Source organism: Accipiter gentilis, chromosome 12 (genome assembly GCF_929443795.1).
Source record: "Accipiter gentilis chromosome 12, bAccGen1.1, whole genome shotgun sequence".
In the NCBI taxonomy this organism is placed as follows: Eukaryota; Metazoa; Chordata; class Aves; order Accipitriformes; family Accipitridae; genus Astur; species Astur gentilis.
Genome location: NC_064891.1, coordinates 33,831,029 through 33,843,990, shown reverse-complemented (window position 1 = coordinate 33,843,990; position 12,962 = coordinate 33,831,029). Strand labels below are relative to the sequence as shown.

At 46.5% G+C, this 12,962-nt stretch overlaps 1 protein-coding gene across 2 annotated transcripts in view; it reads left to right on the top strand.

Annotated features, from left to right (window-relative positions):
• The first annotated feature begins 3,174 nt into the window (after positions 1 to 3,174).
• TET2 (tet methylcytosine dioxygenase 2) overlaps positions 3,175 to 12,962 on the top strand; it is a 75,383-nt gene continuing 65,595 nt past the window's right edge. For both annotated transcript variants that reach the window (XM_049815544.1, XM_049815545.1), the window contains exon 1: positions 3,175 to 3,300. In XM_049815544.1, coding sequence (XP_049671501.1) covers positions 3,175 to 3,300 — 126 coding nt within the window. The remainder of the gene's footprint in view (positions 3,301 to 12,962) is intronic.

The window sequence follows — 12,962 nt, the reverse complement described above, 5'->3', positions numbered from 1 at the left end:
CTTGCTACTAACCCTCAGCTCGGAAAGTTAGATTGAAGCACGTTATTCTGTTCCCAGCAGATCTCGAAAGGAGCAAAAGCCGTTCCTGACAAGGAGAGCAGCGGGCACATGTTATTTGGTAGGATTCCTGAAGCATTTAATTGGTTGAAATGTCCCTTTTTTTTTTTTTTTTTTCCTTTTCATTGCTTACAGATGCCAAGACAGACTGAGAAGAAAAACGGTGAGGCTGGGATAGCCCTAGAAACAGCTCCAAAATACCGCTTGGGCTAAGTGCATTTCAGTGCATTTCCAAGGAACCTGCATATCCGTTCTTTACAGCAGATACCTCTTCCATAAAATGCATGCAACCTCAGGTTGGGAACGGCATGTTCAAGAGGTAAAAGGCTTTTTTCCCCCAAGTCTTTAAGGGTGAGAGGGTGGGGGGGGGGTTTAAGTCACTCCTGACTATAGTCAAGCTCAGGCATTTTTTGTCCCCCGTGCGATAGGTAGAGATAAAGCAAAGCAAAATGGGTCAAATTTTCTCATTCAATAAATACCTTGAGGCCAACAGAGCTATTCCAAGAGAGAGAAATTAGATCCACGTCCCTCTCATTAGGCTGCTAACAGATACCTAGAAACCTGCATTGTAGAGCAAGCTGCATTTGACAGAGGCATGCGTAAGAGAAAGTTGTTGATTTGGAAGCCAAAAGATCCTGCGGTCTGTCAAAATGTGGCAGGACTACTGGAGGGCACCAGGTCAATTAGGAGGCTTGTAGGTCAAGATAGCTGAGCGCAACCCAGCCGAGCAGGGGAGGCTCCGGTAGATGCGCCTTGCGCTCCGGGAGGGAAGAGAGTACTGCTGGTTCAGCAGGACTGCTCCTGGGTTTATTGAGCCTGGTGATTACAGCAGGCTGTCATTAGGGCAGTAAAATTTAAAAAAAAAAAAAAAAAAAGTGAAAGAAAAGAATAGAGAAGCAAACCACACCTATGACAGGAAGCATTTCAAAAATGCACGCTTCTCTCACATTCATACGTGCAGGTCAGATATGCACGAGTTGTCTTATCTTCAGCACAGGAACACAGTCTGAAAAGAAAAGAAAAGAAAAGAAAAAAGAAAAGAAAAGAAAAGAAGCCCATCTCAGTGTAAAACTCCTGCTTGTGGCTTTGGGGTTGGGGTTGGTTGGGTTTTTTTCTTTCTTTTTTCATTTTACCCACCCAGATTAGCCAGGTTTGCAGCTGCTTGCTCATGCAGAGGGAAGAGAGGGCTGCGCTCCCGCCGAACTCCGGAGCTGGCGCAGCAGGGTCCTGCCAAAACCAGCCACCTGCTTTTTCCAGCCGCAAAGGGCGCACGGGCACGGGAGGGATCCGAGCCACGCGAAGGAGCGTCAGCTCACCCAGCGCGATGCAAATACTGGAGAAAAGCCCGGAGAGAGAGGCCTGGCCGATCCCTGCCTGGTCAGGCAGACCGGGATGGTGCAGAGGACGGAGGTGTCTCTGCGGGTGCTGTAAGAGAGGCTCGGGGACGAGGCACCACTTTGCGCCCGCTAAGAGGTCGAGCGTGCTCGTTCCTGGTAATGTCAGCTGGATGTGCCGCACCAGGGGAAAAAACCAGACCTAGGCTTTAGCAAATAGGCAGACTTAAAAAGAGTTTGAAATCCTGATTAAAGCCTGCTGGAAATCAAGCAAGCGCTGTGAAAGCACAAAAAATCTGGCACAATTGAGACAGACCTTGACCGTTCTTTGCGTCATTTACTCTTCCAAAAAGAGACAGAGACTGAGCTTATTTGCACAGGTTTAGGCTGCATGAGGCGCTGCTGAAGTCAGTTCTGCAGAAGCAAACACAAAGACCTTTGTCTAGAAAACCCCATGGATTTCCCTACGGGATAGAGCTGGCCAGGCCAGCACCTTTCCGAGGGCTGGGGAGAGCGAGCTGCCCGGCACGGCTACAGGAGCGACACTGCCGTCAGCACGGCGCTGTTTTCGCAAGTTGTAAGGGCAACCTTTTACCTCCAGTCTGCTTCTCAAACGTTTTACAGAAATTAAAGTAAAACCAAAACCCAGAGAACAACCTGTGATGTGAAAAACAAATTACTCAGTGACGACCCGAACTTCCTAGAAATCACTCTCATCTGCATCAAGCGCACCGGATTTGGCATCTTGCTAAAGCCCTTTCTCACCAGCCTGCCTTCCCGGCGCCGGGGACAGCTGGGGCTTCGGCTTCTCCCGGGCGCCGCTGATGAGCACAGCACCTGCAGACCACCCCCGAGGTGAAGGACACATCCGTGGGTGGGAGAAGGTCTGGCTGGGAAGCTAAGGCTCTCCTAAAATCCCCCCCTCCCCGGTCCCGCAACACCTCCCGGGCAGGCCGGAGTAGAGCAGCCCGAAGGCTGCTCTAGTTTGCGCAGCAGGGGATGGCACGGTAGCGGGGAGGCCACCGGGTCGGTCCAGCCCCGAGGACTCGGGGCCGGCGTTTCGGCGGTGTTGAAACCCCATCGCCGGTTCCCACAGGGGTGGTTTTTGCATACTCTTATTTTTGCTCCCCGCAACGCTGGAAAGGCTCTGGCTCCCGCGGCGGGGAAGCGGGACGGCGTACGGAGGGGACGGCAGCGGCAACCATCGAGGGCCAGCGGGCCGGGAAGGGACCAAACCCGGCTCCCGGGAGCCGTGGGGCTGAGACCGGCAGCCACGCCGGTGGGCGCGAAACCGTTTCTCCCGTGGAGAGCGATAACCCCTGAGCTCGGGAGGGCTATAAGGGGCCCCGCTCCGCCACGACACGCTGCCGGGCGGCCCCCTGCACCCCGCGGTGCCCCACGGACCCACCAGCTCCCGCGCAACTCGGGGCGCAAAACGGGGCGCAGCGAGAGGCGAAAGCCGAAAAGGGGACGGGAGGGTAAAAGATGGGGGGGGGGGGGGGGGGGGACGGGAAAAAAAAAAAAAAAAAACCCAAAAACCTCCAAAGGCCAAAAAGCGGCAGCAGCCGGAAAAAAAAAAAAAAAATAAAAGCCCCAGGCGGGGCCGCGGTCGGGACTGGGACGGGGGCGCCCCCGCACGCGCGGGGGGGGGGGGGGGGCGCAGGGCGCCGCGTGGAGGAGGAGGAGGAGGAGGAGGATGGGGGGGGGGGGGGGGGCTGCTGCGCGCGCGGGGCGGTGCGGCGCGCGGGGCGGGCGCCGACGTCAGGGCGCCGCGTGCATATTGATGCGGGGGGCCCGGCCGCTTTCGTCAAGGAGCAGAAGGAAGCAAGATGGCGGCCCTGTAGGAGCGGGGAGCGCGGCGCCCGGCTGTGCGTGCTGGATGTCGGCAAGGCTGAGGGACGCGGCAGAGGTCAGAGCGGGTTCCCCGCACCGGCCGCCTTCCCCACGGTTCCCCCTCACCCCCACGGGGTGTGTCGCGGGGTCGCGTCGCGCCGCGCCGCTGGGTGCCGGCTGGGGGTGGGCGCCGCCGCGGCTCCCCCAACATGGCTGACTGACAGAGGCGGCGGGGGGCGCCGCGGGCCCCCCGCCGCCCCCTCCCCGCGGGGCCGGCCCCCAACTTTGCCTCGCCGCCCCTCCCCGCGCCTTTGTCTGCGAGGCGGCGGCGGGGGGGACGGGGACGGCGGCGGGAGCCCCCCCCCCCCTCCTCCGCCGCGGGGCTGCCCCGCTCGCCCCTCCGCCGCGCCCCGGGCGGCGCTGCGCCCCGCGGGGACCGGCCTTTCACCGCCCCCCCCCCCCCCCCTCCTCCCGGCTTCCCGGGCCGCCCCCGCGCAAAGCGCGGCCGGGGGACCGGGGCGGCGGCGGCGGGCCCCGGCTTTGTGCCGCTCCCCGGCCCCGGGTGGACACAAAGGCGGGCGCAGCCCCGGGGAAACGGGGAGGGGGGGGGGGGGGAGCGGCTTGGCTTGCGGAGTTTGGGGCGGGCGAGGGGGGGCAGGAGCGAAACCCGGTCCTGGGGGGCGAGGGAGAAGTGCGTGCGGGTGGGGGGGGTGCGCTCGTTGCCAGGCCTTCCTTTTTCTATGCAATCTACACGCGCGTTTTGTCCGCGTTGCTAAATCCTGCCGTCGGGGCCACTTGCACAATGTGGCCACGGGAAGGAGGAAAAAAAAAAAAAAAAAATTACTTTCTCGTGCATGTTCCCCTAAAATGACGCTTTCGGCGAGGTCGGACTTGTTCCCCGCCAGATGACAGACAAGAGCAACAACCTTACCAGATTTGTAAATCGGACGCGCGGCACTGTGTGCTCGCATCGTGGCATTTATTGGCGTTAAATCACCCCCTTGGACACTAGCAGTCACTTTCGTGCCCTTAGTTGAAAGGACGCTTTTCGGGTCGCGGTTTGAACCTTGGAAATTTAGCAGACCCTTTTCTGCTAAGTAATTTTCCTTCTCGGAGAGTGAGGTGAAGGGAGAAGTGATGTGGTCTAGCGTGCTTCCATCGAAATGTTGCAACCAAAGATCTCGTCACAAGATTTGTTTTCCATGATGAGCGGCATGCAAATGTTCAGGCTTTCAGCAGTGATCAGCAGCTCTGAATATCAGTTCAGCATAGTTGTGTGGTTTTTTTCTTTTTTGAATGTGAAGTTTAGGAGTTTCAGAGATGAGGAGATACTGTCCCTAGTGAAAGCAGGTCAGTGGGTGTTGTTTGTCGGCTAATGAGGCCATTCTATTTGCATGTTAATGGAAGGTTGACTTACTGCAGCAGGGGGTGAGTGTAGTAACATGTATATTCACTTGTGTATCTGCATGTGTATTCCACTATGGCACTTTCTCTGGAGGTTGTAAAGTGCAAAACAGGACGTGGTTGGTTGTCGAAGATATTCAACAGGGAGATGTTAATGGTCAAGAGTAATGTATAAACTCGAGTTAGAGGGGGATCTGACTGAATAAAAATTGGCAAAACCAACACTGTGGTACATGCAGTGTCCTTCTAAGAGACAACCTCGGCGTGGCAGGCTGACTGTAGATTATAAATCATTCCTTCTCTTATCTTTTGGGAGTTAGACAAATTTCCTTAAGTGGTGTGTGGTGAACGTATTGGTTCCTTTTACCAGTAGCTACAGAAAATGAGCACATCTCTCTGAGCCCTTAGGGCTCCTTGCCCCTCAACTACTGTTGCTTTTCCCAAAACTTCTTTCGTTCTTGGTGTGTTTTTTTTCTTTTCCTGGTCACCTCACAATTAATTTCTTGCACTCCTCCAAGTAACGGTAAGCCTCTGCAGTTTCTATATAGATTACCATTTGTACATCGTTGCTAAAGGCCCGTGAGTAGCAATGGTCAGGTAACAGTTTATAATAGACTGTCATACAGAAACACTACTTCTTTCTGCTCCTTCTCTCTCAAACACACGTCACTTTGGTTGCTGCTGTCCTTTGACGCTTCAGTTCTCAGCTGCTAAATATGACTTTTTTTCAAAAGACTCAGATAAAACTGGATACAAACACTGATACTATTTTGCTTCATCTGCATTAAGACAGTTTTATGTATTTCTTTTCCTGCTCCCAAATAATATTATTTCTATTATATTTAAGTCCGTTGTGTCTTGACAACATCGGTAAATCTAGCAAGTCAAGAATTTTTGGTCTGCCAGATCTGCTGCTGTTAACACTTTGAAAGAATGTACACATCCTGGATATTATCCTGCAGAAAAACAACAATTTGGAACCAACGTAAATAAATCACTGTTGGGCAATATTTTGTCTCTCTTGCTCAGTGTCATGGAAAGCATAGTATGAACCCTGCCAGTGAAGTCAGAAAACATTTAAATCTAGCAACCAGGGTGTAGGGAGGAGGAAAAAAAGAGAGGGCAAAGATGTGAAAAATAACAGTGCTTGGGAGGTGGGACTAAACTGCTGTTGACATGAAAAGAAGAACTCAAAAGTCATCTTTCAGTGAAAATAGTTCGTTTCACTTTGGGAAGCAACATCAAAAAGCTTTGCGAACGCATCCAGGGAACCTCAGAAAGCGGTTTTGTATTGCCCATTTCGGAACTAATTATTAACAAACCTTCAAAAGAAGAAAAGGTTGAATGGAAGACACTGAGGCTCCCAAATTTGCCGAACTATCACTGCTTGTAGTAAGGCTTTTAATGAGGACTTTGGCATTGTGCTGATTCCTGGCCTTTAGCCAGGGAAACTGGTATTGTTTTGATATAGTGCGCGTGGTCCTAGACTTTGGCATGTCAACATTGTTTAAAGAACAAGAAACGTGTACCCGCTGAGGAGTTATTATGACAGACAGATTTCCAAGGTCTCTTGTTGGCACTAGTGCTGCACTGGGTAACAGAAATAGGAGGTTGTAAAGGATTTGGTTTCTGCATGCAGAATCGGGAGACCCTGCAGTTGCTGCTGGAACAGGGGCTTCAGCTGCTGGAGTTGGAAGGGACCATTCTCTCTTGCTCCAAGCACTTCAGATGCTGCTGGGACTCCATCTCCCATACAGTTCCTTTAAATACTAGCAACAGCCAGATGGCCCTAAAGAAAAAACAAACAAACAAACACCCCCCCCCCCCCCCCCCACCCCAAACAATTCGCCATGTTTTGGAACAAATCTGCTGCTTGCGTGTTGAAAAACATGAAGTTTGGGTTGGACTAATGTTACTGACTGCTTGGGATTATGGGGAATGCTTCATTTCTAAGTTACTTGCATGGGCAGTAGAGTTGTTTTCTCAGTGTGGTGCCTAAGAAGTGGCTTTAAATCCCTTGCTCCATTTCGTTCTGAGTGGAAGATGCGTCTCGTGTTTCTACAGGAGCCAAATAAGGTTCTTTTTAAAAAATTGTCCATTTTTCAAGGTGGAATTTCAGATGAGCTGTCAAATTTGGCTTGTCACAGAGAGTGAACCTTCTACCTCTCTCACTTGACTGCCACACAGTAGCTCTAAGCGTGGTAGCAGCATCTGTAAGCCAGCTTCACGACTGGAGCCTGAAAGTGGTGGGACAAAGTTGCCAAGTTTCAAATAGAGTTGGTGGTTATCTTGGAAACTGTGCTGGAGAACACAACCACAAATGATTTTGCCAAATAATATACAGTATTTATTTAGTCCAGCTCTCTGATTGCTGTTAAGGCAGTCAGCCAGCAGCAGTGAGTGTTGTGACATCATTTTGAAAGGCAATGTGCTGGTTCTGAAATGGAGTGGGATGTACTATGATTCATTATTAAAAAAAAAAAAAAAAGCTGTAGTCTGAACAGAGATAAAGCATATGACTGCATCATGGCTGAAAGCCAAAAAGGGAATTATATGAATCAGTCACACTTGTAGCATTATTCTGATCCCATACTCCATAAGGCAGTGAATACTTTCTTACTCATTTAATGATATTCTGCAGAAAAACTATCCTTTTGAACACTGAACAAGTAACTAGTAACAAAGTTGCCATAGTTCTGGTTGCTACACTTTCAGATCCTCACTGCTTGCATGTTCAATTTGCATAGATCATCCCAATATCCTAGATAATAAAATGTTACAAATGGAAAGTACCATGAGCAATCATCTTCTCAGTCACCCATTGAAAAGAAGTCACTTCTGCCTTCCCTTAAGGTATACAAGTCTCTTAAAAAAAAAAAAAAAAAAAAAAAAAAAATATTTAAAAATCACCCATTTTCCCAAGAATTGCTCAGTGGGTGGAGACAGAGGCGGTGGGGTTAAGGAATAGAATTCTGAATCTCCAGCATCAGCTGGACTAATCCCAAGGACAGCTGATGACCGACCCAAAAAAGTTGTTTGGATTAAAATATTGGGAATATGCCTCGCATTACGTAGCAGGGAATAACAGAAGGAAGGTAGAGAAAAACAGGGTTTGAGAAATAAGAAGAACAGCTAACTGGTTTTAACTTCTGATGTATCTCACACTGTTCTTGAACTGAAGAAAAAAAAAATGCCCTACCTCGTAAAAGGATCAGAAAGAGTGTTCCACTAGTTCATGGTAAAAGACTTTGAATCTGGGGGCAATTTAAAGAAAGTTGCTATGCTTTGAAAAACACTTTAACAATTAAAAGCCATAAAGATTTAGATTCCTGTATATCTTTTCAAGCAGGCTTGTTCATCTCTGTTAAACACCTTCCAGAGAGCTGAATCATCTTAGCAACCTGAACAAAATTCATCCTATCCTTCAAAAACAAAGTTTTCTGTGGAGGTATGGATTCCAAGTTGAAGTGTTGTTGCCTTGTAGCATACATATGGCAAGAAACCCCAATAGGATTATTCTTACAAATAAATAAAGGCTTGCAGTATTGAGGCTTCAGTTTGACCTAATTCTTGGTGTGTGTAGTTTTTTTCCTCTTATTGAAAAAAAATAAATAAAAATAAAGGCAGCATTTCTATTGCAGTATGTAAAGGAATAGGCTTGTTCTGTGCTCAAGTTCAGCAAGAAGGGAAAATTCAGCATTTTAATCCTGATCAAGTACAGCATATCTTTTAAGTCAGTTTCAAAGAAGTAGCAAAGAAGTGAGCAGGTGAGTGGTTAGATAGCTAAGATAACCAGGAATAGCTAAATAACCAAGTACTTCTTGGAAGTGTCTTCCATGGGTACATGGCAGTAGCCTCAGCACTTTCTGATTAATTACTATGATGCAATTTAGACAATGTGTAATATCTTAATGTGTTCTACAGCATCACGTCTAACCTCAAATATATTCCACATGGGTTCCCAGCATATGAATATTGGTTTCACCAGGTGTATGCATGGGGGAGAAGTTTCCAGGTTTAAGCTGAATTTTTTGCAGACTTATAAAGAGGATAATGACTTCTTCATTCTTTACATGAGCTACCCTATCCTTAAACTTATATTTCAATGACTAAAATTTAAACAACTTCTCTGCTTAATCTCCTTTCTAATAATGCATAAACACTCCAAGCTTTGTCTTCCAATGTCCTGGCGTGAACTGCTTTAAGTCACATCGTGTTGGAAAAGGATTTGGCTCCACTGCAGTAATACCCTAGCTTACCAAGTGGGTAGATGTTTAGGTCAGGACGATGACTCTCCATGTGGTTGCACACACGTGGTTAGAGTGTTTACAAACAGTGTCCCAGCATCCTCGGCAGCTGCCTTGACGCAGACAGTGAGGACAGAGTTCTAGGAATGTCCCTGGTCCTCACGGGTGGTGGAGGAGGGGGAAAGAAATAAAAAGTGCGGAGTTTAAGAAAACATATCGTAGTTTGGGTTTTGGCTGAGCTTTCTGCATCTGTGTTGCATTCTAGATTGTTGGTTCCTTTGTCAGATGCCACTGTTTTTTTCCCCCCACTCGAGCGCAATCTGGGCTGTGTCGACGCATTTGCTTGGAACGGACTGACCCCAAGTATGAGACGGGGCTTAAGGGAATTGTTGCAAAGGTTTCGTTTCAAATTATTTGCCTGCCCCCCCCCCCCCCCCCCCTTTTTAAAAAATTCATAAGGAATTCAATCCTGAAAGCCTTCATGACAAAACAGCTCTTTGCAATACAAGAATCCCACTGTAAATGGTTATATATTTTTTCCTTAATTAGGCATGACTCACTGCCTGTTAGAATACTAGAACAATTCCCTTTTAAAAGAACAAAAAAGAAATCATGAATCGTACTAACTTTATAAGTAAAATCAAATAGCTGAAAGTCTTTATTACTTAATGAGACATGTTGACACAAAGAGGTGTTGCTGTTACAAAAGCTAATACCACTGCAAGGCAAGTTTTGGATCTCCATTAGACATAAGAAGCTTGGTGGAGATTTCTGCATTTACTCAACCAAACGAATAGTGCCACCAATCTGTTGTTTAAAAAAAAAAAAAAAAAAAGGAGGAGGGAGAGGTGGTGGCAATTATTGGGGTTGTCTTGCCAAGATGGTTTCAGGAAGCACAGATGAAAATACTTTGTAGCTGGTCAGAAGCACCCAACTGACAATGTGTTTCGTACCCTCCCCTGTGGACCTAAACCAAAGCTGTCAGACAGGTTCTGGTCTCCCAGGATACTTGAAGCCTATGCCCTGTGTGCACTGTGGGACCTTATTAGCAGAGGTTCTGCTCCTCATCCAGAAACATTATTTTCCAGTCCCATGCACATTTTTCAGACTTTCTCATGCAGTTTTGCAGCAAGCACTTGGGATGGTGTGCAAAGCACATCGCTTGCTTTACAAAATGAATCCTAAGAACTAGTTTTTCCTTGTTGGGAGGAAGCAGTTGGTACAAGTGTCTCTTCTATATTCTGCATTTGTCTAGATGAGTCATGGTATTCACCATCATGCAATAGAATATGAAGGCCAGCACGCAGATCTTGTTATACATGACTTCTGCTGTTAGTTGTATGTTCACATTGGTTGCTTCCATTTTATGTTAATGTTGATTACAATCACTGTATTTTTGTTATTACACTCCAGTGGTTTCTTTCTCGCCTCTCTTCTCATTTGCAAGACAATTATTTGGGTCACATCCAGAACCTGCTTCTGTTTCACTAAGCTCTTCACCTCCTTTGGTTTTCTTCTCTGACTTCTTTTTGACCTGAAGTTCCCATTACTCTTGCAGCAGCTGGGTAGCAGAAGGTAGCAAGCAAGAAAAAAGAATACATGACAGAATATGTGACAAAGGCATTTCTGAGTTTGCACTGACTATTTGTTCCTTCTCTTGCCACTTCTAGTGCTGTTAAAGAGATCAAGGGTAAACGTTAACCCTCGGCCTGATGCTGACAGGAGAGTTTTGCCCTCAACTTGAGTGTCTTTTAATAACTTTCCATATTTGTCCCTTAGCATGAGAGACAACAACTGTTCGTGCAGCACTCACCCCCATTTCATGCCCCTGATACTTTTTTTCATCTTTGTTTAATGTGTTTGTTCTTTCCGTGCTACTTCACTTGTGTTTGAAGTCACATACTTTGAAGTTATACAATTTTTGTACTTGCCAAAGGACACAAAACTCTTTCAGCTCTTATGTAAGCAAAAAGGAGAAAAGAATGATTGCATATTTCCTCTTGTCTGCAAGTAGCATTGCTGTCCTGCTTATGGTAAAATGAGGAAAATGAATTGTTGTAGTAAAGCAGGAGTTGCTTCCCTTCCCCCAGAGTTAGTAAAGTTCACAGAAGTGAGATATTTCCCTGAAGATTAAAGTGCATGTATAGCTTAATAAAAGGAATGCAATTTATGCCTGAAAGAGAACATATGAAAGCTGGAAAATACATTGGACTCGCCTCTCCCTAGGATCTGGAGAAGTGGGGGTGCACCTGTGTGTATATATTACAGACTTTAACATATTTTCTTTTCAAATGACCAACTTTTTGTTCCCACTGCACTCCTTTGCTTGCTTGTCTGTTTGCTTTCAAGTTTGTCTGCCCCAAAAGGTCTGAAGTATGTGTACATGTCGCATACCCAGGAGCAAGTGAAAATATTGACCAAATAGGGAAAGGCACTTTTGATGTTTATAAACATGAAAAATGCACAAAAAAGAAAAATACAGCCTTTTAGTTCTCTGCTGTTTCTGTGGTGTTCTCCATACCTTCCACAGAACATTTGTTCTCTTTAAGTAAGTTTGGACCTGTAATTTTCTGCTTCCCTGTAATCCTTAATGCAGAGAAGAAGCTTTTGTAGGTGTGAGAAAGTAGTAGGAAAATTAAGAAATGTGCTGATCTATTTTCTTTCGCTCTGTTGCTATGTGTAGTGCCTAAGTAATGAAAGACCAGGTAGGAAAACACAGATTTCTATGTATTTTTCCACTCTGCCTATGTTGTGCAGTTGACAATACGTTAGGTATAGATGGCTTTTTTTCCCCCCCAGTGCTGTCAGCTGACTTGTGATCCTGCAAACTGGTGGCAGCCCTTGCCATTTTCAGAAAGCCCTATTCATTTTCCTTCCTCTCAGAGCTGTAACAAGTCTGCCTATGTAGAGACACTTGCAAGAGTGAGGCATCTAGTCAGTCACATACTTTGTAGCAACTGAAAAAAAGAAAAGTAGTTTTGGGGGTATATTTTCTTCTTTGAGCAGGGAGGGAGAGGAAATGGATGGAAAGACTTAGAGGCAGGTATAGAAGCTAAAACCTAATTTTTACTTAAAAAAAAACCCAAAACAAAACCCCCAAACTTTTCAAAGCAGTTGCAAGTTAACATGTTTTTTGCTATAAAATATAAACTCTAGCTGATGGATTGGAGAGAAGTTTTGCCTCTGGAAGTGCGAGTCTGTAACTACCTACTGAATAGCTACTTTTTGTGGAAACAACTGCTGCTAGCTGGTTGGAGATATTTTGTTGGACAAGCTGGAGCATGAGTCTAATTCAGGATGGCAACGCTGATGCTTCTAAATATAAGGAGAGTGGATAGAATGAAATTAATTATTGCACGTTAGGAGGCACCTCATATCCCAGCCATGAAACAGAATCCCACTGTGCTTGGGGCTGTGCAAACATAAGCCATTTTGTTCCCTTTTGCTGTTTAATTCAGTAAAGGAGACAGAGAAAAGGGGTCTGGCAGCACACAAGGGGCCAGAGTGTTAGTAACTCTTGTTTATAACGCAAAGCAGAGGCAGGCAGCTCCCTTCCAAAAAAATAAATATTTGCAGTAAATAAAGCAAAGCTGCTATTGCTACCTGCTCTGTGTGTGTGTCTGTGTGAGTGTGTAAGAGGAGTTTCTAACCAGCATTGCTGCAGTCTTTTCCTTAGGGTGCTTATATGAATAAGCAGGCAAAACATGCAAAGAGTAAGAGAAAGGGTACAAAATTAATAAGCAACAACTGAGAGCCAAAGCACACACAGATCACGCAATGTGGTACAAACCCTGCTGGAGCCATTCATTTCAGTGCTTTTTTTTTTTTTTTTTTTTTTTTTTTTTTTTAACCCTAAAAGACATACAGGAAAGCTGTGGTATAGCTGGGAACTGAACCCATATCTCCTAAGCCCCAGTGCTTTACCCATGATACCCTCCTTCCTGCTCATTCAGAGGTTTACAGATAGTTTTCTCTGCTTACTAAGATAACAGAAGTATCAATTTTAAGAAACAGAAACTAGACTCAGAAACAAGTAGCTTTTCACTTTTTTTCAGAAGTTGGTTTTCAGTAGCATTTTCTGTTGATT